The 26,872-nt window shown below is 40.8% G+C and overlaps 1 protein-coding gene and 1 non-coding gene across 2 annotated transcripts in view; one reads left to right on the forward strand and one right to left on the reverse strand.

The window, feature by feature from the left end:
* Positions 1-3,330: 3,330 nt before the first annotated feature.
* Positions 3,331-26,872, forward strand: part of RRM2B (ribonucleotide reductase regulatory TP53 inducible subunit M2B) — a 37,650-nt gene continuing 14,108 nt past the window's right edge. Inside the window, exons 1-6 of the mRNA XM_055546505.1 lie at positions 3,331-3,697; positions 14,163-14,318; positions 18,945-19,061; positions 19,802-19,935; positions 20,509-20,603; positions 23,775-23,908. Coding sequence (XP_055402480.1) covers positions 3,650-3,697; positions 14,163-14,318; positions 18,945-19,061; positions 19,802-19,935; positions 20,509-20,603; positions 23,775-23,908 — 684 coding nt within the window. The 5' untranslated portion in view covers positions 3,331-3,649. The remainder of the gene's footprint in view (positions 3,698-14,162; positions 14,319-18,944; positions 19,062-19,801; positions 19,936-20,508; positions 20,604-23,774; positions 23,909-26,872) is intronic.
* LOC129627447 (U6 spliceosomal RNA) lies at positions 12,751-12,857 on the reverse strand. Its single transcript, XR_008702598.1, has one exon. It is a non-coding gene; the product is annotated as a U6 spliceosomal RNA (small nuclear RNA).

A 26,872-nucleotide genomic window follows, 5' to 3' on the forward strand; every position in this document is an offset into this window, starting at 1 on the left:
TTTGCAGCCCCATGTACTGTAACTTCTCAGGCTCCTCTGTCCATGGGATTCTCCAGGCAAGAATACTGGAGTGGGTAGCCATTCCCTTCTCCAGGGTATCTTCCCAACCCAGGGACCAAACCTGGGTCTCCTGCATTGTAAGCAGCTTCTTTACTGTCTGAGCCACCAGGGAAGCCCACCAAAAAGACAGGAGATAACAAATGTTGGCAAGAATGTGGAGAAAAGAGAACCCTTGTGTGCTGTTGGTAAGATTGTAAATTGATACAACTACTATGGAAAACAGTATGGAGATTCCTCAAAAACTTAAAAATAGATCTACTATATGATCCAGCAATTCTGAAACCAAGCAGGACCCTGCAGGGCCTTCTAAAGGACACAACTCCTGTGACCCTTGACTCTTGTTGGTAGAAAAACTTTAGCCTCCTAGGCCTTCCCTGTGTTTCAAAGAGCAGATTTAATATGAGAAGTAAGAAAATGCAGAAACAAAGGAAAGCAGGCAAACAAGACAAAATAATAACAATTTGGCTATAAAACAAAGTTGAGGACCTTTAATTGTTCTCAAGGGCTGTAGTTAATATCCTGAGCCATGTGTTAAGTCGCTTCATTAGTGTCTGACTCTGTGTGACCCCATGGACTGTAACCCGCCAGGCTGCTTTGTCCATGAGATTCTCCAGGTAAGAGTGGGTTGCCATGCCCTGCTCCAGGGGATCTTCCCTGACCTAGGGATCGAAAACACGTCTCTTATTTCTCCTGCACTGGCAGCCAGGTTCTTTACCACAAACCCTGTAGTTATTCTGCAGACATTAAAATCCCAACCAGGTGGAGGAAGTTAACCATATGCTGATCAACAGCACTAGACCCCAGGCTGGCTGTATCCAGAAAACTGACAACTGAGATCCCCAAAATACCACCAGGCCTACTAGCTTATGCATCGCTCCAAAAGAGCAAAGGCATGTTGGCTCTACTGCGGAGATTCCCCATGCCCATCCTCAACTCTGGCCTTTGTAATTATTCCACCAGCTGGGAAGGCTGATGCAGCAAAGACAAGATATATGAGTATGAATGATTAACTTGAATGATCCTTCCACTTCCTTCCCTTTCTGAATCCCATCTTACATAGGTTAGCTACTCCATCTCTTTCCCCTTAATGTATGTTTTCAATTAATTTAATAAATCATGTGATTCAAGCAACTCAGTTGAGCCTTTCTGTTCTATGACCTCTAGGATAGTCTGATGAGTAGTGTACTTGAAAGCTACCATTGTAATTTTCTGCCCCAATAGGTTCTTTACATGTAATATATTAGTAAATCCATGCAACAGTCTTATGCGGAAGGAACTGAGGATACTGAGTCTCAGAGAGGCTAAGTAACTTGTCCAAGGCAGCACAGCTAATAAATAAGGGAGCTAGAATTCATGCCCAGATGACATGGCTCCAGAATCCACATTCTTTTTCACTAGACTCATTCACTTTTGCACGTTCAATACACATAAGAAGCTTGATAAATAGGAGACATACTGTCTGATGACTTAAATGGTAGAATCTTTGCTCTTAGTTTATTTTCCACATGGCCTGTGATAAATTTTCTAGCTTCTTCAAGACTCAGTTTCCTCACAGAACTTATTTAACTATTATTTAAAGTTAACCTGTGGGAATTGATTTTACTCAGCACGTGGCTCCTAGCAGTTCTCTAAGAATGGATATTGCTCATCCTCCACTCTAGGGCAGGATTGAGAATAAACCTTCATCATTTTCAAAGCTCAGTTATCTATCCTGTCTGAACCACAGGTCCCTCAACTAATCACAAAGCAGGTGCCTGTTGTCAAGGCCTGACAAGGGTTCCCTCGACATTTCAGCTTCAGACGACTTAAGCAAATCTCTTTCGCCTCAGTTTTGGTTTTTAGACCCCACTATTTTTTCTTTCTGTGGGCACTTACCTGTAGACAGTTCCCTTGAGAAACAGGCTCATGGGCAGCCCAGCGTCTGTCTCTCTGTCCGCTCCTCGACTCTGGGCCTGGAAAAGAGCGTTTCGCGGGGAGCCCGGGCGCCTTCTACTTCGGGCTGGGTAACCTCAGTCGTTCATCCCAAGCCCGGGCCCCTGGTGGGCCGGCCGAGGGAGGGGGCTTCGCTGTGCAGGGCGCAGAGGCGTCCCGGGACCCTGCGGCCCGGCTCACAGCGAGCGCGGCGCCTGGCACTTGCTAAGAGCTCGGCAAGTGTCACGCCCTCTCCCGTTATTCTCCCCCTCCTCCTCTGCACGCCCCCCGCCTCGTCCCGCACACTTTTCCCCGACCTCTGCTTCTCGGGAGCTTCGGAGAAAAGCTGGGCAGCCTTCCCTCCTCTCTCTCGGTGTCACAGGGACGTCCCCTTTTCCCACCCAGAGCGTGGCTTCCCTCTGCCACCGCTCCACACTCGAAGAGCGCTCTCTCCTCTTTAGCTCTTCCAGTGTGCGGTCCGACCGCGACCCCGCATCCTCTCAGGATAGGCCGAGTTCAGTTCAGTTCAGTTCAGTCTCTCAGTAGTGTCCGACTTTTTGCGGCCCCATGGACTGCAGCACGTCAGGCTTCCCTGTCCTTCACCAACTCCCGGAGCTTGCTCAACCTCATGTCCATGATGATGAGTCGGTGATGCCATCCAACCCTCTCATCCTCTGTGGTCCCCTTCTCCTCCTGCCTTCAATCTTTCCCAGCATCAGGGTCTTTTCCAATGAGTCAGTTCTTCACATCAGGTGGCTAAAGTATTGGAGTTTTCAGCATCAGCATCAGTCCTTTCAATGAATATTCAGGACTGATTTCCTTTAGGATGGACTGGTTTGATCTCCTTGCAGTCCAAGGAACTCTTGAGTATCCTCCAACACCACAGTTCAAAAGCATCAATTCTTCAGCTCTCAGCTTTCTTTATAGTCCAACTCTCACATCCATATATGACTACTGGAAAAACCATAGCTTTGACTAGACGGGCAGAGTAATGTCTCTGCTTTTTTAATATGCTGTCTAGGTTGGTCATAACTTTTCTTCCAAGGAGCAAGCGTCTTTTAATTTAGGCCGAGTTAGCGCGACATATACCGTGTTCCTGACGCACGGCGAGAACTAGCTGGACACTTTCGATCATAAGAGGTCCGGGCACCTCCCGCACTGAGAGGCTAGAAGACCGCGACGCGGGAGGGCCAAAGGCAGCGAGCCGGGAGGAGAGGCGGGGCCGGCTGGAGAGGCGGGACCTAGTGGAGGAGGCGGGGCCCGAGGTTCAGTGGGCGGGGTTTGGCAGGCTCAAGGAGAGACCTTCACTGAGAAGGCGGAAGGCGGTGCCAGCGCAGTGGCGCTGGGCGAATTTTGGCGAGACTATGTTACTCTGGCTGCGGCGGGAGGTGGGGCCGGCGCAGAGGAGTGGGGCGGGGCAGTCGGAGTGGGCGCGTCCCAGTGTGGGTGGGGAGGCGGGGCCAGGCCCGAGCCGGGGCAGGTCATCAATGGGCAGGCGAGAAAGCGGGGATCGGCCAGCGCCGAGGAGCGGGGCGGGACCGGTCGGAGTAGGAGCGGTCCCTGCGCCAGGGGGCGGGGCTTACTCAGAGCACCCGCCGGCCACCTGGTTCTGTCCCAGTTGGAGTGGCCCGAGGCTGTCGGTTCCCTCTGCTCCGGTAGCTCTGGCGGAGTCTGCGCGATGGGAGACCCGGAAAGGCCGGAAGCGGCCAGGCCCCAGCCAGAGGAGGTAAACAGCGCTGTCGCTTCCTCTCCCGCCCCGCGGTCACGCCGGGCCTCTGGGTTGCGAGCTGCGGCGGGGACCTGCGAGGTGCAGGATCTCTGTAGTAGATTTTACTCGTTGCCTCCTGAGACCCGGGGTAGGCCTGGCCTCGAGCTCTCGCTGCAGCCTGGTTTCGTCTTTTCGAGCGCTCTGAAGGCCGTCCCCTCGAAGGGGTGAGGAAGGAGCACGGTTTCTGCTCCACTGCTCTGGGGCGACCCGAGGGCAGTGCTCTGAGACTTCAGATCCGGGCAAGGCGCACCCTCTTCCATCCTTCCCTGCTCTGGAGCCCTGGCAGGGGAGGTTGAGGCTAGGGCCGAGGACTGGTGGCCCTACTGGAGAAATGCATTCCATCTCTGGGATGGTTAATAGGACTTGGAAGGATGCGTGTAGAAACTGACACAAGTGGATGGGGTTAGCTGATCAGTAGAAAGGCTTCAGGAAATCCTCTTAACAATGGCAACGATCAGGTTAGCAGACCAGTTTTACTCAGACCCCGCTAAACGAGCTGTGAATCTTTGGGGGGTACCACTTTCTTCATTTCTACAGTGGAAATGATGCTTCCTTCACAAAGAATTAAGTGCTTTATGCAAAGTGCCACGGAAGTTGTGGGTGCTTAATAAAACCTACCCTAACGTGTTAATCTTCTTGGCTTCTATATTCGTCAAAGTGTTAGTCGCTCAGTCGTGTCTGCCTCTTTGCGACCCCATGGGCTGTCTGTAGCTCACCAGGCTCCTCTGTCCATGGGATTCTCCAGACAACACTGGAGTGGGTAGCCATTCCCTTCTCCAAGGGGATCTTCCTGACCCAGGGATGGAACCTGGGTCTCCTGCATTGCGGGCAGATTCTTTACCGTCAGAGCCTCTAGGGAAGCCCTTCTATATTAGTTGCTGCTGCTGCTAAGTCGCTTCAGTCGTGTCCGACTCTGTGCGACCCCATAGACGGCAGCCCACCAGGCTCCTCTGTCCCTGGGATTCTCCAGGCAAGAACACTGGAGTGGGTTGCCATTTCCTTCTCCAATGCGTGAAAGTGAAAAGTGAAAGTGAAGTCGCTCAGTCCTGTCCAACTCCTAGCGACCCCATGGACTGCAGCCTACCAGGCTCCTCTGTCCATGGGATTTTCCAGGCAAGAATACTGGAGTGGGGTGCCATTGCGTTCTCCGTCTATATTAGTAGAGGTACATAACAACAGTCAACACACTGGGATTCATTTGACTATAGAGCTGTAGGGTAGTTAAAATTGTTGTGCTGTAATTTTCTTAGCCTGTTATTTTGTAAATATTTCTAAACCTGTTGCTGTGTGTGGTATCTTTGATTATTTTTTATTTATTTATTTATTTTATTTTTTAACTTTACAATATTGTATTGGTTTTGCCATATATCAACATGAATCCGCCACAGGTATACAAGTGTTCCCCATCCTGAACCCTCCTCCCACCTCCCTTCCCATACCATCCCTCTGGGTCATCCCAGTGCACCAGCCCCAAGCATCCAGTATCGTGCATCGAACATGGACTGGCGACTCATTTCATATATGATATTATACATGTTTCAATGCCATTCTCCCAAATCATCCCACCCTCTCCCTCTCCCACAGAGTCTAAAAGACTGTTCTATACATCAGTGTCTCTTTTGCTGTCTTGTATACAGGGTTATTGTTACCATTTTTCTAAATTCCATATATATGCGTTAGTATACTATATTGGTGTTTTTCTTTCTGGCTTACTTCACTCTGTATAATAGGCTCCAGTTTCATCCACCTCATTAGAACTGATTCAAATGTATTCTTTTTAATGGCTGAGTAATACTCCATTGTGTATATGTACCACAGCTTTCTTATCCATTGGTCTGCTGATGGGCATCTAGGTTGCTTCCATGTCCTGGCTATTATAAACAGTGCTGCGATGAACATTGGGGTACATGTGTCTCTTTCCCTTCTGGTTTCCTCGGTGTGTATGCCCAGCAGTGGGATTGCTGGATCATAAGGCAGTTCTATTTCCAGTTGTTTAAGGAATCTCCACACTGTTCTCCATAGTGGCTGTACTAGTTTGTATTCCAACCTGCCTGACTTCAGGCTCTACTACAAAGCCACAGTCATCAAGACAGTATGGTACTGGCACAAAGACAGAAATATAGATCAATGGAACAAAATAGAAAGCCCAGAGATAAATCCACACACCTGTGGACACCTTATCTTTGACAAAGGAGGCAAGAATATACAATGGATTAAAGACAATCTCTTTAACAAGTGGTGCTGGGAAAACTGGTAAACCACTTGTAAAAGAATGAAACTAGAACACTTTCTAATACCATACACAAAAATAAACTCAAAATGGATTAAAGATAAAGATTATTTTTAATAGAGTTTCAGCTCACAGAGATTCAGCTCTCAGATTCACAGAGATTCTAACATTTCTTCAGAAAGTTGTAGATTCCAGATTTGGGATTTTACTTTGACTCTGTAAACATTTAGTAACTAACAAATTGTAAATAGCCCTCAAACTTTCTCTTCCTCTTTTGAAACAAACATTGTCCTACTCTAATGGAACAATTCAGATATTTTTGTTTGTGGTGGTAGCTCCAGCAGTTCAGACTTAAGACCTGGAAGTTAATTTTCATTTGTTATGCCTATCTTGGTACAGACCCCAAAGACAGAGGCAGAACTTTAGATCTAGAATGAAGTTCAGTGAGCACCTGTTTCACAGTTTTTAACTTGAGCTGCAAGGATGGCTTAAGTACTTTATTTCTATAGATATATTGGTGCAGCTTGGGCCACCTGCATCAGAATCACCTGGAAAACGTTGTGAGAAATGTAAATATCTGGGTCTATGCCCCAGATATAGTGAATCAAAGTCTCTTGGGATGGGTTTGGGACTGCATTTTTAACAAGCACTTCAGATGATCCTGGTACACAGTTTTGTTTGGGGTATGCCAAGCAGCATGTGAAACTACTCCTACCAGGGGTCCAATATGTGTCCCCTGCAGTGGAAGCACAGTCTTAACCACTGGATCATGGTACACATATTTTAAGAACACTGTCTTGAAGAGTTTATAGATGAGCTTGAAGGGGGTTTATGAATCTCCTGAAGTTTGTAGGTTTTATATGTGCAGTTGTGAATTTCTAGAGAAAGGGGGTCCAAAATTTTGATAGTTTCCCCAAATTAACTATCTTTAATCTAACTGATAGTCCCTGTTTTCGAAATGATATACCCAGGACCATACAACTCAAGTTTAAAACCAAGATCTAGGTTTAAAACCAAGTTCTCACTCCTGGACCAGTAGTCCACCTGTTTTGTCAGATTTGGTGGGAATAGGAAAATGAAAATGAAAACACCTACGAATAGTGTATAACTCTGACAGCATCCAAACATTCTACTACACCCGAGGAGAAGGAGAGAGGTGAAGGCAAGCAAATGAAAGTAGTGTAATTGGAGGTGGATGGGAGGAAGGGGCTGTGTAGAATGCCAGTCTAGATCAGTGCAGGGTGAATGCTAGCTGGGGAGTCTTAACCCAGATGGCTGCCCTCACATGTCCTGGCACTTCTTGGGACCAGGTGTCCAGAATCAGGAAGCACCATTCTGAAAAAGACAGTGGAAAGTTACCAAGGAATGCCTATGAGAAACTGTTTCACGTTTTCCTCACTTCAGCATTTGTGCAGTTATAACAAATTAGTTGTCTGTCTACTTTCAGTCTTACCAGCTGTCCAATCCTGTTTACCACTGCCAAATTAATCCATCAATAAACCTATGCCTCCATGTCACATCCCTCAAAAATACTCCCCAAAGGGTCTTAATTCCCGCACCAAACTGCCCAGTTCCTCTGACTGGCAAAGCAGCTTTTTAATGTTAACTGCTACATCTTAATTCAGGCTGTCATTTCCACCTCTGAAATGGACACTATCGTTGCTACCAAAACCTAGGATTTTCTCTTTTCTAATTCAGCCTACACATGGATATTCAATTTCTCTTTCTCGTGGTACCCCGTTCGTATTAATTCTTACTCAGAAACTTTCCATGATTCTCCATAGGAATGATTTTAAACTGTGCTCCACAATGAATGCCAGCACCTGGGCGTGGGGGCAAGTGGGAAGAGTTGAAGTCTGAGCCTCCTAGCTCACCGAGATGTTTGAAAATCTTTGACCCAGAAAATTCCTCATGCCTTAGTCCCATTGATACCCACAAAGTGGATACTTTAGGGAATTCCTCTTCATCTCATCTTGATCATTTGCTTTAGCCAAGTCAGGTCACCTCTGCCTTTGCTTTATGTCTATTTCTGTCACTTTTAATCCCAGCTGCCTCTTTCTCCACCTGCCCTTTCTCTTTCTGTCAAGAGAAATACCTGCATTCCCTGGTCTGTGTTCTCAGCTGTGCTGCTGCTTTGTATCTTCTCCCTGAATAATCACATCCATCCTCTTGGCAACTACTAATAGGATCTTCCGGAGAAAGCAATGGCAAGCCACTCCAGTACTCTTGCCTAGAAAATCCCATGGATGGAGGAGCCTGGTAGGCTGCAGTCCATGGGTTTGCTACGAGTCGGATGTGACTGAATGACTTCGCTTTCACTTTTCACTTTCACGCAATGGAGAAGGAAATGGCAACCCACTCCAGTGTTCTTGCCTGGGGAATCCCAGGGACGGCAGAGCCTGGTGGGCTACCATCTATGGGGTCGCACAGAGTCGGACACAACTGAAGCGACTTAGCAGCAGCAATAGGATCTTCACGCCCTGAGAGAGGAGTGGAGAGAGTGCTCTACCTACCATAGTGTTATATTTTCAGCTGCCTTCTTGATGTCTTGAAACTGAACCCCTTATCTTCTTTATTGATCAAATTGATTTTTAAAAGCTTTTGTGTTTGTAACTTCTTACTGTTGTTAATGACTTGGGTTGGTGGGGGTGTTTATTCATATTAAATTCTTGTTAAACATGTAATGTGAGAAGCAAGAATTTTTGTCTGATTTATTCAGTTATTCTCCAGGTGCTGAGCACTTTCTGACATTAGAGAGGCCACACAGTTCTTCAGAGCACACTTGGAAAAATTGTGAAGTGTTTACTGCCTTCTTTCTGGTTTTATTTTCTTCCATTGTCCTCCACCACATACCATAAGTCCAGATTTAGAAAGTTTTCCAGTTCTTAAAAATGGCCCATGCCATCGTGACTTTTCTCATATTGTTCTTTACTTCTAAAATATGAGTTCTTAGCCCACATCCACAGAGAATGCCCTGGAGAGCCTAGAATTTGGGGATATATGATCCACTTGACAGTATTTTAAAATGTGTGCGGATTTTTATCATCAGGAAAATAAGCAGTATTATCATCTGTAGCCCAGTTCAAAGGTCTGTGTTCGTTAAAGCCTCTCTCTTCACAAGGCAGGATCTTTCCCAATAGCCTCCTAATTCAGCTTCTTAACAATCCACACATTACCATGATGGAACAGGAAGAATATATGTATTCAAATGTGACTTTCATTTGAAAATCATTTAAAGATAGCTGTCGTCAACAGTTTTTGCAGATCCAGATGTTGATCAATTATCAGCATTTTCAAACTCCATTCAGAGCAAGGGTGCTTGGTGCCAAAGGGTTGCTGCTTATGATGTCATTCCCAATTGTCAGTATGGTGCACACAGCAAATAGAGTGAAAGTAAAGAATTCTAGCTCTGCATATAGACCTGTACTCCTGGGACAAAATACATAACAAAAAGAAAAATGCAAAACCATATCAAAATGCTGCATAGTGGTGATAAAAGCAAGTGCAGTCTACAAGAACTCAAGGAAGAACAATGTGGGCCAAGATAAGTTTGCAGTATTTGTTGACTGCAGATCTAAACCTTTTAAATTGGAATTTGAATATTTCACTTTTAAAGCCTTTCCAGCAATTTTCTAATTACTTCATGAATTATAGAAGACCACCTTTCTAAGGGCAGAAACATCCCAACAGTTAATAGTAACACAATAACAATTTTAAAAGTTCATAACACTTGAGAGTATGCAAAGCACTTTTATTTATATTAGCTCCTCTGATCCTTATAACATTCCTTTTAAACAAGTAGGACAAATGTTAGTCTTTAATTTACAGGTGATGATGATTAGATTAAATGACTTGCCTGAAAGCATGCATAATAATATTAAGTGCTTACTGTAAGTGAACACGATTTTGTACTATAATGAACACTGTGGAGTGAAATATGGTCATTTGGTTTACTTCATGTTCTGATGTAGAGGTAGCAGTTTCCAAAACGTTGATTTTTAATCTCATCTTTACTGTCTTATCATTCACCTGTGAAACACATCCTCCTCAACAACATACTTCATGATCTCATTATACATGGTGATTTTAATCTGGTGAAGGGGAAGGCGAATGCATTCTGAGAAAGTTTTACTCTATTTTGAAATTTGCACCAGTTAAAAACCACTGCTTTAAGCCTTATCAGTTTGGCTGGTTTTCACCAGCTTCACATCACTTTGATTCTTTCAACTTTATTTCTAATGAACTCATCTTTATTTTTACTTTTTCCTAAAGTCATATTTGATGATGTCCTCCTCCTGTCATTTCACTAGTTACATCAGATCAGATCAGATCAGATCAGTTGCTCAGTCGTGTCCGACTCTTTGCAACCCCATGGACTGCAGCACGCCAGGCTTCTGTGTCCTTCACCACCTCCAGGAGTTTGCTCAAACTCATGTCCATTGAGTCGATGATGCCATCCAACCATCTCATCCTCTGTCATCCCCTTCTCTTCCTGCCCTCTATCTTTGCCAGCATCAGAGTCTTTTCCAATGAGTCGGCTCTTCGCATCAGGTGGCCAAAGTATTGGCACTTCAGCATCAGTCCTTCCAATGGATATTCAGAGTTGATTTCCTTTAAGATTGACTGGTTTAGTTACATCAGTACCATTTGTTAAATTAACTTTGTTTAGCAGGAGACAGTACAATTGGTCCTTGAATAGCAGGGGTGTTAGGAGCACTGACTTTTGGCAGTTGAAAATCCTGATATAACTTTTCAGTTGGCATTCTATATCTACTGTTCTGCATCCACTGATTCAATCAACTGCAGATGGAATAGTATTGTTGTTATTGGAAAAAAATCCACAGATAAGTGGACCAATGTGTTTCAAACCTGTGTTGCACAAGGGTTAATTGTAGTGTATACACTTTTTAGGGGCTTCCTGGGTGGCTCAGTGGTAAAGAATCCACCTGCCAATGCAGAAAATGCAGGAGACACAGGTTCAATCCCTGGGTGGGGAAGATCCCCTGGAGGAAGAAATGGCAACCCACTCCAATATTCTTACCTGGAAAATCCCATGGATGGAGGAGCCTGGTGGGCAGCAGTCCATGGGGTCACAAAAAGATGGATACAACTGAGTGAGCATGCATGCACTCTTTTTAACTTTAGTTTATCTTACTGTTTTGAATTCAGGTTTTTAAATGGTAAAGAATCTGCCTGCAGTGCAGAGACCTGAGTTCGATCCCTGGGTCAGGAAGACCCCCTGGAGAAGGGAACGACTACCCCCTCCAGTATACTTGCGTGGAGAATTCCAGGGACAGAGGAGCCTGGCAGGATACATACAGAACATGGGGTTGCAAAGAGTCGGACACAACTGAAGGACTAACACTTTCACGTCACACTGGCCCTAATCTAGCTGCCGTCCACACATACAGAGATGAAGTGCAAGGCAAGGCTTGGAATTCTGACCTATCTCAGTTCTAATCTTATTTCTGCCAGTTACCAGTTATGGAATCCTGGGTATGTTATTTAACTACTTCAAGATTTAGTTTTCGCATCTATAAAATCGGAATACTATAACTATTTGACTAACTTGTTGTACAGATGAAGCAGAATAAATGTGTATAAAGCATCTGTGTGGTGTCAGTTCAAAAGCAGCCTCAGTGTCAGACCTAGAGGACGAGCTCTTATGTGTCCTCCTGTTCTAGAGCCTGGAACTGCAGTGTCTCAGAATCTTACAGCTTTTTTGAGATTGCAAAGTCCTCAGTTCATTTCAGTAGCTCAGTCGTGTCTGACTCTTTGCAACCCCATGGACCGCAGCACTCCAGGCCTCCCTGTCCGTCACCAACTCCCAGAGTTTACCCAAACTCATGTCCATTGAGTCGGTGATGCCATCCAACCATCTCATCCTCTGTCGTCCCCTTCTCCTCCTGCCCTCAATCTTTCCCAGCATCAGGGTCTTTTCAAATGAGTCAGCTCTTTGCATCAGGTGACCAAAGTATTGGGAATTTTAGCCTCAACATCAGTCCTTCCAATGAACACTCAGGACTGATTTTTAGGATGGACTGGTTGGATCTCCTTGCAGTCCAAGGGACTCTCAAGAGTCTTCTCCAACACCACAGTTCAAAAGCATCAATTTTTCAGTGCTCAGCTTTCTTTATAGTTCAACTCTCACATCCATATGGAAAAACCATAGTCTTGACCAGACAGACCTTTGTTGGCAAAGTAATGTCTCTGCTTTTTAATATGTTGTCTAGGTTGGTCATAACTTTCCTTCCAAGGAGTAAGCGTCTTTTAATTTCATGGCTGCAATCACCATCTGCAGTGATTTTAGAGCCTGAAAAAATAAAGTCAGCCACTGTTTCCCCATCTATTTGCCATGAAGTGATGGGACCAGATGCCATGATCTTAGTTTTCTGAATGTTGAGCTTTAAGCCAACTTTTTCACTCCCCTCTTTCACTTTCATCAAGCTCCTCTTTAGTTCTTCTTCACTTTCTGCCGTAAGGGTGGTGTCATCTGCATATCTGAGGTTATTGATACTTCTCCTGGTAATCTGGATTCTAGAAGTTGAGTACAAGTTACAGTTTTGAGCAAAGTCCTCAATGGCAGCACAAATAAACAAAAAACTTGACCACTTCCACTTTAGAAATTTACCTAAATATTTATGGAATAAATATTGAGTAAATACCAAACTGTATGCTAAGCTCTAAGGATTCCACAAGTATAAGTCTGGTTTTTACTGGTTTTTTTTTGGTTGGCATAAATTTCCTTTAATAATTTCTACATTTCCAATAGGATTTAATTAAAAATATGGATCGCTTCACGAATTTGTGTGTCATCCTTGCGCAGGGGCCATGCTAATCTTCTCTGTATCGTTCCAATTTTAGTATATGTGCTGCCGAAGCGAGCACTGGTTTTACTGTTAAGAAGCAGAGTCTAGAGGAAACTGTAGACAGAGAATTAAATTGCAGTGATCTATATGCTATCTTAGGCATATAATCAAGGCCTTTGGTGTGCTGAGGGGAGGGTTTTGTGAGGGTACTCAGAGGAGGCTTGATTTGAATGGTTTTAGATTATTTCACTGATATATTGTGGTCTTATGTTAAATTTTTTAAAATCTAAAGGTATCCAAAAATCAGAGCACAGGCTAAAGAAAGATTAACAGTCCATTCACTTACTTGTGCACAGGTGCTAAGTTGCTTCAGTTGTGTCTGACTGTTTGTGACCCTATGGACTGTAGCCATAGGGTCCTCTGTCCATGGGATTCTCCAGGCAAGAATACTGGAGTGCATGGCCATGCCCTCCTACAGGGGATCTTCCTGACCCAGGGGCTGAACCTGCCTCCTGCAGCTCCTGCATTGCAGGTGGATTTTTTACTGCTGAGCCACCAGGGAAACTAATGTTTACTTGACATAGTACTCTGGAAATACCACAATATATAAAAAACTGGTCTTCATTCTTGCTGACTATTAAAAAAAAAAAAATATATATATATATATATGTATGTATATGACATTTTCCCCCTTTAGAGTGCCATCCTTTTTCCAAGCAGTATGCATTTTAGGTATGTGTTTCTTTATCCCACAAAGCTTTGAGACAGTCCCAGTGAGACCATATGCCGTACAGGAATATTAACATGTAAATAGCAAAGACCAATTGGTACATGGGAAGGCTCAAAGACTGCTAAGTTGCTGGTAAAGAGTTTTCAGATGAGTATGATAATATTTCAGTTAAGATTAGACAAGAAAACTTTAAAATTAAAAAGCAGCTTGTGATAGTAGCCTATTCATGCCAGCATTCTGTGTCGGTGAGAGGCACTGAAGGGACATTTTGTCCACAACTTTAGAAATTTGCCCCCGTGACATTTATGGGTCTAGTTTTTTATGCTTATCCTCAGAGTAACAATAACAGCAATAATATTTTGAGTGATTATTATGCACCAGGCTCTGTTTAAAGCATTTTTATCATCAAAATTAATCTCTAAGGTAGGTGTTATTTTACTGATGAGGAAACTGAGACTCAGAGAAGTTAAGGAACTTCCTATAGCCATGCACTTAAGCAAACCCCATTGACCAGCTACCAGATCACAGTAAGGATTCGAGCTGGGGAGACGGGCTCCCAAACTGTGCTATCTCCCTAACTCTCCCAGACGTGTGTTAGATGTGAGTAAAGGGGAATCTCTACATAAAACGGGTGTTTGTACTTTATTTTTAAAGAGGTTATCTTCAGATACCAATGAACATGAAGCAAAGTCAGATGAAGAGCCGCTCCTGAGAAAGAGCTCTCGTCGATTCGTCATCTTTCCAATCCAGTACCCTGACATTTGGAAAATGTATAAAAAGGCACAGGCGTCCTTCTGGACGGCGGAAGAGGTAAGTAGCATCGCCGTCATCAGCAAACATGTTCTCTAGGGTAGTGTTCACATTTTCTATTACAGGACTTACATTGTAAGGTACCCTGGATAAGATCAGTTGTGTATGATAATGTTTGAAATTCCTGAGACTGAATACAGGGTTCTCCAATGTTTTGTGTTTAGACTTCTACCTATAAACATGTTTTCTTCTGCAAAAACGTCATCTCAGTCTGCCAGATTTTTACCTCTAATATGTTTTCGAACATTTTCCTTTTTTTTTTTTTGCATTTTTTATTTTTGGTTGAGCTGAATCTTTGTGGCTACACACGAGCTTTCTCTAGTTGAGGTCAGCGGGGGCCACTCTTTGCTGCGGTGCACAGGCTGCTCATTGTGGTGGCTTCTCTTGTTCTGGAGCACAAGCTCTAGGCACGTGGGTGTCAGTAGTTGCAGCATGTGGGCTTAGTAGCTGTGCTGCCCTGGCTTAGTTGCTCCACAGCATGTGGGATCTTCCCAGGCCTGGGATCGAACCCTTGTCCCCTGCACTGGCAGGCAGATTCTCATGCACTGTACCACCAGGCAAGTCCCATTTTCCATTTTTGAACAGACTTTTGGTTTGCTGTGACCAAATAAGACTAGTTTTTACTTCCAGTCAGTGGAATAAACGAATAAATAAATAAATTTGCAGCTATAGCTGATGGTGCTGAAAGAGCTGCCACACAAGGAATTTGCCCGGGCAATGTACTCAACTTCTGAACTGCTGGCCAGAACTCACCATGCTCCACCCTGTCTGGCTCTGCCCTCAGCCACATCAAACCTGGCACAACTGCCCGAGCAGACAGGACAGCTGGGGAATGTTTTCTCTTACTGTGGCAATTTCCGCCTAGGAAATGAACCCAGCAAATTAGAAAATGCTCGCTGGTTTGGTAAGGACAGTTGGTCATGCAATTGCTCCATAGTCTGCAAATAATGATTATGTTCGTATTTGAATGTGATGGATGATACCTGTGTATCACTCTGTTCTCTGGGTGTGCATATTTGCCGTATACTGCACATAGATATGACTATTTGTGTAGATATATTTGGATCTATACATCTATTGATACCTATCGATCTGTTTATTTACCTTTTTTTTGTTTTTGTTGAGATTGATTCTTTATATACACTGTTAAGAATGCAGGTGCTGGAGCCAGCTGAGGTACAAATCCTGGGTCTACGACGTACTAGCTGTGCCACTGGGGAAGTTGCTCTGGGAAGCCGCTCTGTATCCTCATCAGTAAACTGGGCTAATAGTACCTAGTTCATTGGGTGGTTGTGTGGGTTCATTAGATGTGTAGAATGTTAGTTGGCATGTAGTGAGAACCAAATAAATGCAGGCTACTAGTTTATACAGAATGGAGGAGGTTTATACTAGATATCAGAAGGCACCAATTTTTGAAGCTTCTGTTACACTAATTTTATCCCGCCACCCGTTTTTGTTACTTTATATCTGTTAACATTATTAACATCTTTGTTATATTGTAGTTAGCATGTAGAGCAAAAAAAAAAAAAAAAAAACCAAACCAAAAACCCAGTATTTTCATATCGAGCCATAGTGGTAGGCACACCTGACTGTCCCTAACCGTGATTTTTAGAAAGCTTTTTGTTAGATGTCATTAACAGAACAAATAGGTTACACAGGTGGCTTTTTCATTCATCATGTTAAAAAGGTACTTGTGATACTTGTGTAATTACATTTCATCAAGAAATTTCTTGCATCTTTTAAGAACTGTACTATGTGTTGCACTATGACTTAAAAATACTACTTTTTAAAAATTAAAATATACAGCTTGGTACATATTTTATGCTTCCCAGGTGGCTCAGTGGTAAAGAATCCAACTGTCAAGGCAGGAAATGTGGATTTGATTCCTGGGTTGGGAAGATCCCTTGGAGGAGAAAATGACAACCCACTCCAGTATTCTTGCCCAGAAAATCCCATGGACAGAGGAGCCTGATGGGCTACAGTCCACGGGATTGCAAAGAGTCAGACATGACTGAGCGACTTTGCACACATGCATGCATGCACATTTTTTACAGACAGCTGATAGGAAGATTCAAATACATAATTAATTGGGAAGTCAAACACATTTTTAGTTCCATATATTATTCATTTAAACAAATTATGTAAGTTACAGTTTAATCATCTTTAGATTTCATTGTTTTACCAGTGATTTACCTTTATTCTTAAACATGACTGATCATTGAAGACTAGATTCAGAAGACAAAGTTCTGGTGTGTGTGTTTTTTTTTTTTTAAAGCTACTTAGGCAGTTCTGTTACCAATAGTTTGCAATCAATCTTCAGATTGTGAAATTGAGAATTTATTCAAATGAACAAAGCTGGGCAAAAAAATTTACCTTTTAGGAATGGAAAATAATGTAGATAAGTTTAATATTTAAGAGTGAGCATATTGTAATATTAAAATTTAGTGTTAGGAGTATAATACACAAAAACCAGGAAGATGTCAGTTTAACCTGAGTGAACTCTTAACATTATAGAATAGGACCTGACTTTTAGCTTGCATATTTTAAAAGATGTATGCAAATATTTCCTCTCTGCTCCATTGTATCCCCGACATTTAGCACAGTGTCTGTCATGTAGTTGGTGTTCAGTAAACATTTAAAACATAATGGGAAAGGATTTTGGAAAAGAACACAAATGATTGAAGAGATGAAACTTTAGTCTGTTTTGGAAGGGTCAAAGAGATTAGGGCTTTTTAGAATAAATAAATAAAGAGCAAAAGACATTTAGTTCAGTTCAGTTGCTCAGTTGTGTCAGACTCTTTGCGACCCCATGAACTGCAGCACGCCAGGCCTCCCTGTCCATCACCAACTCCCGGAGTTTACCCAAACTCATGTCCATTGAATCGGTGATGCCATCCAACCATCTCATCCTCTGTCATCCCCTTCTCCTCCTGCCCTCAATCTTTCCCAGCATCAGGGTCTTTTCCAATGAATCAGCTCTTCATATCAGGTGGCCAAAGTATTGGAGTTTCAGCTTCAGCATCAGTCCTTCCAATGAACACCCAGGACTGATCTCCTTTAGGATGGACTGGTTGGATCTCCTTGCAGTCCAAAGGACTCTCAAGAGTCTTTTCCAACACCACAGTTCAAAAGCATCTTCTGCGCTCACATCCATACATGCCTACTGGAAAAACCATAGCCTTGACAGACAGACCTTTGTTGACAAAACACATTTCAAATGTTTGTGAGATTATTATGAAACATTTGTAAGAGATTTTCCAGAGACAAAATCTACAAGGTACATTTAGAGACAATTTTAAAATTGTAGATTCTACCAAACTCTAGAGTACATTACTATTAATCAAGGACTAGTTCCAATAAACACTTTCCAAAATATTTCTACTCCCAGAGAAAGCTGTACCTATAAATTGTTTTAAAGCCCAGATTATTACCTGTCTGACATTACTTCTGGGTATAAAAGTAGATTAACTAGCAGTAAAGTAGCAAGTACAACTGCTTAACAGGTGTCTAGTTATCTAACACAATGGTTAATATTATATAAAATGTTAAAGCCCTGGCTGCTGAAAATCATTAGTATATTCACCTCAGTTCCTTCTTGATCAGTTTCTACTCTCTCTTTCTATTTTGCCCCTTCCTTCATTTCTTCCAGATTGCAGTTTTTCTCCCAACTTTATTGCTATAATTGACATATAACGTTGTCTAATTATAAAGTATACAGCGTATTGCTTTAATACACTTAACGTATTGCAAAATGATTACCAGCATAGTGTTAGCTAACACCTGTATCCCATCACATAGTTACCATTTCTTTTTTCTGGTGAGAATAGATTAGGTTAATGTTTTGAAAGGACATCCTGGCCAGCTTCTCAATTAGCTAAAAGGTAGAATTCTTCATGATGTTTTGATTTTGTTGTGTTCCTTTGTAATTGTCTTAGTTTGAGCTGATGATATAATAATATCATAGAGTGAGTGGCTTTCAAACAGCAGAAATTTATTACTCACAGTTCTGGAGGCTGGAGATCCTAAGATCAAGTGCCTACAGTTTTGATATCTGATGAGGGCTTGCTGCCTGGTTCATAGACAGCTGTCTTCGTACTATGTCCACACATGGCAGAAGGGGCAAAGGAGTTCTCTGAGGTCTCTTGTATAAGGGCACTAATCCCATTCATAAGGGTGATCTAATCACTTCTCAGGGTTTCCTGGTGGTTCAGCAGTAAAGAATCTGTTTGCCAATGTAGGAGATGTGGGTTCAATCCCTGGGTCAGGAAGATCCCCTGGAGAACAAAATGGCAACCCACTCCAGTATTCTTGCCTGGAAAATACCATGGACAGAGGAGCTTGGTGGGCTACAGTCCATGGGGGGTCACAAAGAATTGGACATGACTTAGTGACTACACAACAACAACAAATCACCTCCTAAAGGCTCCACCTCCAGATATCATCACATTGAGGATTAAGTTTCAATATGGATTTTGAGGGGGCACAAATACTCGGTCTTAGCAAGAATGATGACTTTTTTCATTTTTCACATTTTACTGCAAAGATGTCCCACTTAACATTGGGACAGAAGTCAGTTTTCTATACTTTGAGAAGAAGTTAAATTTTTTGAAAATCTTTTTATTTCAGGTTGATTTATCAAAGGATCTTCCTCACTGGAACAAGCTTAAATCGGAAGAGAAGTATTTTATCTCTCACATCTTAGCCTTTTTTGCAGCCAGTGATGGAATTGTGAATGAAAATTTGGTGAGATTTTTGTTTCTACTTTTGTTCTCATTCAGCAGTTAAATGACAGTGATGGCAGTAAGATAATCAGACTGAACCTGAAAAATGTCTAAGAAGTGAACTAGATGAAGCTTAACTCTTGAAAAATTTTTTTCTAATGGTCAAAGGCAAGTTTTCATTTGTATTTGACCCCACCCCCCCCAAATATCATCAAACCAAGCATATTGTACCAATAAAGACTACTTACAAGGCATAAGCATGAGTTTGTGTTTAGTCTTAGATAGTAATCCTAATAAAGCATCTGCACCTTAATAACCTTTCCAGAGCTTTTTAATAGAACACTGGGTCTGGCTCCCCACTGTATTATGGTTGGTTAGAAGGCATGCTTTCTTACTAAAAAGAATGGGAAGATGCAAACTTTCGTTGTCAACTGGTAGGGGCTTCAGTAGATCTACTTAAGGTCAATTCTACAAAGCAAAATAATTATTTTTGGTAGATATTCTAAAATTTATTTGGCTTTATAGGTAGTATTTCCAACTAACAGTTCAGTTTATTTAATTGCTTAAGAATACAGTATGCAACTAACTGTGGAGGGTTGATGGATTAAACAGTACCACCTAGAATAATTCATAAGGCCTTTCTGACCTGTTTGTGGCATCACAGGTGATTCTTATGTGGTAATTCTGATGTTCAGGTTCTGATCTGCAGTGTTTAATGGGAGCCCATAGAATCGGATATATTTATTTCCCTTGTTTTTTTAGGTGGAGCGCTTTAGTCAGGAAGTACAGGTTCCAGAGGCTCGCTGTTTCTATGGCTTTCAAATTCTCATCGAGAATGTTCACTCAGAGATGTACAGTTTGCTAATAGACACTTACATCAGAGATCCCAAGAAAAGGTATTACTGCTTAGATTTTATTTACAAAGCTCTATTTATCACTTGGTTATGTTAATATTAGGAAACTAAATATAGGGGAAGATTATTCAAATATGGATGTTTAGGAATACACTATCTTCTATTACTCAGTAATGTGTTGGGTTAAAAAAAAACTTGCATAGGACCAATAAATTTTTGGAAATTATAACTTAAAAAACTGTTCATCAACACATTCTGTTTAGAAATTAAATATTCTAATTTAGTCAGTTTTGTATCAGACCAGATTCAAACCACTACTTTGAGTTTTATTTTGACTTCTATAGTTAATGGACTTGCCAAAATACAGAGAAACTCCAGACTCTATGCATACCATAATTTTCATAGAATCAAATATAGTATGATTAAAAACAAGTGAATTGGGAATTTCCTGGTGGTCCAGTGGTTAAGACTTGGAACTTTCTTTGCCGTGGGCTCAGGTTTGGATTCCTGGTTGGGGAACTAAGATCCTACAGGTCTCGTGGTGCAGCCAAAAATGAAAACAAACAAACAAAAAAACCCAAGTGAATAACTTTGCCATTAATTCTGTTTTTACAGAGAATTTTTATTTAATGCAATTGAAACAATGCCATATGTTAAGAAAAAAGCAGATTGGGCCTTGCGGTGGATAGCAGATAGAAAATCTACTTTTGGTATGTAACTTTAATTTATATTTGATCAAATTTGCTTAGGTTATACAATACTATTTTACATGGTGTAATATCAATATTCCTAAGAATTAATTGGAAGCTGGTGAAAAAATAATCTAAATCTGTTATATATTCTGTTTATTAAATTAAAAGTTGAAAGAGTAAAAGTTCAGTGCATAATTTCAGGTAAAGATGAATATCTGGGACAACCCAGAGGGATAGGGTGGGGAGGGAGGCGGGAGGGACACATGTACACCTGTGGCCAATTCATGTGGATGTATGACAAAAACCATCACAATATTGTAAAGTAATTATTCTCCAATTAAAATAGATTAATTAATTAAAAAAAGAAGAATCAAAGAATCAGTCACATAGACTCAGACAAGAATATTAGAGTAAGACTATATACTTTGAGTAATGTTTATTTTTTTCCCTAAAATAAAGCAAGTCAGAGTCCTAATATTTTTCAGGGAACAAATATATAGATTAGTACACTCAAGGCAAGAACAGTTTGCAATAACAGGCTTATTTTTCAAATAAGTTAAATGCAGACACCCTGTAGGATGAATTGAGATCCAATAACGTTTTATTAAGGAAAGAATTAACATTGTCTCATAAACAGTAGTTGCTCAATAAATATTTATTACACTTAATTAAAATATTCAGATATTTAATATAAGTAGCCCTAAGTACCTTTCTTATTCTTATCTATTTCACAATTGATTGTCTTTACTTTCTGGTTTTATTCATTATGTGCAGAAGGAGATCTAAAAATTTTCAGTTTGTACTCCTTTGCATTCTTAAAAATTATTGAGGACTCCAAAGTGCTTTTATTTATATGGTTGTATATATTGCAGAGAAGACAATGGCACCCCACTCCAGTACTCTTGCCTGGAAAATCCCATGGACAGAGGAGCCTGGTAGGCTGCAGACATTTACATATTAGAAATTAAAACCAAGAAACTTTCAAAATATTTACTAATTAATGGATATTAAATTAGCAGTAACAACCCATTATATTTTAAAATAAATAATGTATAGTTATGCAAAGAAACACTGTATTTTTTAAAAAATCAGTGAGAATAACCTAGTTTTTTTATTTTTGCAAATCTTTTTAATGTCTGCTTTATAGGAGGATGGCTGGATTATATCTGCTTCTCCATTCAATTTCTTGCAGACTGTTGTTTTGGTTGAAGTATATGAAGAAAATCTAGCCCCCTTCAGATATGTAGTTACAAAAGGGAGGAGTATTTTACCAGGTTTTTCAGATTGTTGTAATATGTCATGTAGCCTCTGGAAAAACACCACTCTATATTAATGAGAGAATGATAGTAATAATGATAAATAATGCCTTAGTATCACTATGAAAATTGTTTTCACCTCACAGACCTCCTGGTCTGTGGATCTCCAGGGATTCCTGGCTAACACATTGAGAACCAGTGATTCAGTGTAAGATGTGGACAAGTACGTAGTATATCAGGGAAGAAACATATATGTGGCATTGCCTTCAGTTCATTTTGATGATGAGAAAAGCCGTGGTTTTCAATGTGCATAAAAATCATCTGGAGAATTTTAGAAAAATTCTGCAGATTCCTGGTTCTCACCAGAGAGTGATCTGCATTTTATACCCAGGTAATTATCTCATGCGAAGAGTTGACTCATTGGAAAAGACTCTGATGCTGGGAGGGATTGGGGGCAGGAGGAGAAGGGGACGACAGAGGATGAGATGGCTGGATGGCATCACCAACTTGATGGATATGAGTCTGAGTGAACTCCGGGAGTTGGTGATGGACAGGGAGGCCTGGCGGGCTGCGATTCATGGGGTCGCAGAGTCGGACACAACTGAGAGACTGAACTGAACTGAATTATCTCAAAATTGATTGAGAGGCACATGGTGAGAAACTGGCTGTAGAGAAAAACAAAGGGAAACGTAAGTGTTCAATATGGAATGAAAAGATTAGCATGTCTAGAAAATGATGGAAAATGATGGTGTGCCTCGCAGGAAGCATGTTTTCATGACACTACCAGAGAAGTAACCTAGAAAGAGAGAAAATACAGGAGGGCAGCAGTCATCCTATGGCAATCTGCTTAGTTTTTAAAAAAGTGTCATATACTGCTTACTTTAAAAATATCTTTAAAGAACTTTAAAACATTAAATATACAGATTCAACTTTAATATATGTAATGAAATTACATTTCAAACATCAAAAAAAGTATGAGTTACACAATCTTAATGCATTGCATCATAGAGGTTAGCTGTATATTAAAAATACATACTACTTCCCTATCTCTAAGACAAATCATGATGCCTTTGCAATTATAGCTTTTATAAGAAGCATTTTGAAAGTCTCTTTGTGGTTCACATCTATTCTTGAAAATTTGTAAAAAAAAGAAAAAGAAAATTTGTAACATTTACCCTGTATCATCCTATCATCTTTTTCAAAAAGAATAGCCTTCTGTAATTATTTCTGTTATGATTTTCATTCTGTATCATTCATGTGAATGCATAGAATAGTTAAAATGACAATGTTCCTCTTAATCACAGATGTATAAAATTATAGTCTTGTTCCCTTGCAGACAAATGTTCACATGACATCACATTTATGTTGATTAAAAATGTCTCAATTTTAACTATCCATTCTTATTAACAGTAAGATGAAAATATAGTAGTCTATGTAAATAAATGATAAAGCTCCATCCTAAAACAAGCAGTTCACTAGTCTAAAGAGTTATTTTTGTTTCAAAGGGGTCAACAGAGCATAGTATGCAAACATACATGTATATACATACTGCATTCAAAAACATGTACCTGCACCCATACCCATAGGCATGTGTAGCACAGATAAATCACCTTTTTTTTTTTTTTTTTTGAGTGTGGAAGGCTCTCCAGATTTCAAGACCTGCAGGAGTCCAGTGTTGGACATAGCACCTGAAGTAGAGGTGCTTTTCTGCTCTAGTAGGTTAAAGTAGGAAGTTTTCTCCACCGAAGACTTGGCTGTCTTGTTGATTTTAAAATCAACTACCTTGTTGATTTTATTTCTTGGCAAAACAGTTATGATATGGTTGTTAAAAAAAATATATATGTAAAAGCATATATTATCCATAGGTAAGCTTGAACATGTCTGCAGTATATATTAATATTTCAGAAAGTGAAGCTATTTTTTTCTCCCCTAGGGGAAAGGGTGGTGGCCTTTGCCGCTGTAGAAGGAATTTTCTTCTCGGGATCTTTTGCTGCTATATTCTGGCTAAAGAAAAGAGGACTCATGCCTGGACTCACTTTTTCCAATGAGCTCATCAGCAGAGATGAAGTAAGGAGTGAAGTTTTCTTCTAGTTCTATTTGTATTCCTAGCTGGTGTTCATTTAGTTTTCTTTCCCTTGGAAATGCTTATGGTGACACAAATATCCTGGTAATTAAAATAAGAAGTCATTTCTTACTTGGATTTTAAGTCTGTGTTTTCCTCCTAGCTCTCTTAGTGTTCCTCCTCAACCTCTGAGCATCTTTATGCATCAAAGTACTCCTGAGTTCCCACCTTAGCCTCTCTGCTTCCCTCTACATGGCCTCCTGGTTGATCTTATTTATTCCCATGGAATCAGCTGCCACTTAGGTGCTTATAAAAGCTAAAACTTTACCTTTAGCCTGGTCATTCTTTCCTGAGGTCCAAACCCATATATTCAAGTGCATGTTTAGATATTTTCTCCTGGAAGGCTCCACAGATATCTCAAGCCTAGTATTTCAGGAAATCAAACTCATCATTTTCTCCCAAATTATGTTCATCCTGTCTTCTCTATGTCATTGAGCAAATCTATCTTCTATCCAATCATCCAAATTTGAAATCTGGGAGTCATTTTAGATTGCTTCTTTATTTTTTTAGCCACATTCAGTAACTAAATCTTGTCTCTCTCTGTTGGCAACACTCTTTCCATCTTTACTACCCCCCCTTTTTTCCCAGCTCTTGATTACCTTCTCACAAGTTGCCACTTAAAACTTTCCTGACCCAATTAAGGAAAACTAACCACTTTTTCTTCTACATATACCTTTGAAACCTGAGCTTGTCCCTATTTAGGTTTCATAGGATGGCGGAGCCTGGTGGGCTGCCGTCTATGGGGTCGCACAGAGTCAGACACGACTGAAGCGACGTTGTAGCAGCAGCAGCAGCAGCAGCAGCAGTAGTAACATATATTGTACTTGTCTCTCTAAGCTCCTCAAGTGCAGAAACCTTGTCATTGATCTTCTTTTCTCAGGGTTTATGTTACAGCTATTCTGCTCACATTGATTGACTTATCCTGGCTTCTTAGCTTATTTCCATATTGACCTTGTCAAGTTATTTAATTTCTCTGAGCCTCAGTTTCTTCAACTATACATCTTAACAGGGTTTTGTTAAAATGCAATGAAATAGTATATATGAAAGTACTTTTCAAGTGCAACAAAATGCTTTGTGTAATTACATTTCTGTTGTTTCATGTCTTTAAATTTCTAGTAATTTTAATTAATGTCATGTATGATTATTACAGAGAATTAAAAAAATAAAATCATTCAGTCTCAGAACACCTTTCATATTGTATTGATATTTCCTTCTAGACTATTTTCTGCATTTCAGTTCAGTTCAGTCGCTCAGTTGTGTCCGACTCTTTGCAACCCCATGAGTCGCAGCATGCCAGGCCTCCCTGTTCATCACCAACTCCCAGAGTTCACTCAAACTCATGTGCATCAAGTCGGTGATGCCATCCGTCTCATCTCATCTCATCTTCTGTCGTCCCCTTCTCCTCCTGTCCTCAATCTCTCGGCTGAGCGCTGAAGAATTTATGCTTTCGAACTGCAGTGCTGGAGAAGACTCTTGAGAGTTCCTTGGACAGCAAGATCAAACCAGTCCATCCTAAAGGAAATCAACTCTGAATACTCTTTGGAAGGACTGATGCTGGAGCTGAAGCTCCAATACTTGGGTCAACTGATGCAAAGAGCTGACTCATTGGAAAAGACTCTGATGCTGGGAAAGATTGAAGTTAGAAGGAGAAGAGGGTGACAGAGGCTGAGATGGCTGGATGGTATCACCAATGCAATGGACATGAACTTAGGCAAACTCCAGGAGATGGTGAGGGACAGGGAGGCCTGGCCTGCTGCAGTCCGTGGGATTGCAAAGAGTCAGACACGACTAGGCGACTGAACAATAACATTTTAAAGGTCATCATACTTACTTGTAGATTTCTTTCCAGAAATACAATAACAATTTGTAGCACCACCTAACAATATATGAACATGTCTTTTCTACCACAATTGGGAAGTTTTTCCAGTTCTCCTTAAGTAATCCTTCCTTCTCCATTGACTTCTGATATCTTCTTTATTATATATTAAGCATTCAAGTATACTAAAACCTGTTCCAGGGCTTTTTCTATAACCTGTGTGACAAATTCCATGCTGTAACAAACTATTTTCATTATTACAGTCTTTTATGTTTTGATAATTAGTAGGCTAAATCTCATAACTTTTCTTTTAAAGTATTCATAAAAGATTCTGCTCATTTAGTCTTGCAGATTAATGTTTTAACTTAAAAACAGTCCCACTGGGATTTTGATTGAAGTTGCTTTAAACCTGAAAATTAATTTTATTCTCTTATTGATTTAACAATTACAAGTGCTTTCCTTTTTCATACTCAGCTCTGTAATTGGTAGCTAGCTATTGGTTCTAATCGATATTTACATTATCACCTTTCAGCACTATATCTGAAATTCTGCCTTTGGTAATTTGAAATATCCTCTTGAGTCATGTAGGAGGGATATGTTTTACTAGTAAATTTTCTAAGATTAGTTATTTAAAGAGGCTTTTTCTTGTTTTTTTTTAATGATTTCTTCTGGGAATGACAATTTAACTAGGAAAATAATCCTTGGAATACAGCCTTTGATTTGAGTCTCATCTTTCAATTGTCTTTGGTTTTTTATTGATTCTTTTAGGAAAAGGTAAACAGCGCTGATGTTTAATCCTCTAAAGTGCATATTCCTTCCTTCCTCTCCTCCCTTGTTGGCTTACAAAATTATTTCTTTTTCTGTGTAGTTTAGAAATGTTAATTGACTCTGCCTTGTTGTCAGTATCTAATTGTTAATTTTGTTTAGAACTCCATCATCCTTCTATGTCTCTGACCTCCTTCTCTTTTTTGTTTTGAGTTTTTGAAATTTTTTTCAGTTGTTTTCAGCTTTATACCATCTGTTCTGTGTTTTGAAATTCCAGTTATTGTAGGTTGAGTCTCTTTGCACTGTTTTCCAATTATTTAAGATTCTA

Source organism: Bubalus kerabau, chromosome 14 (genome assembly GCF_029407905.1).
Source record: "Bubalus kerabau isolate K-KA32 ecotype Philippines breed swamp buffalo chromosome 14, PCC_UOA_SB_1v2, whole genome shotgun sequence".
Classification (NCBI taxonomy): Eukaryota; Metazoa; Chordata; class Mammalia; order Artiodactyla; family Bovidae; genus Bubalus; species Bubalus kerabau.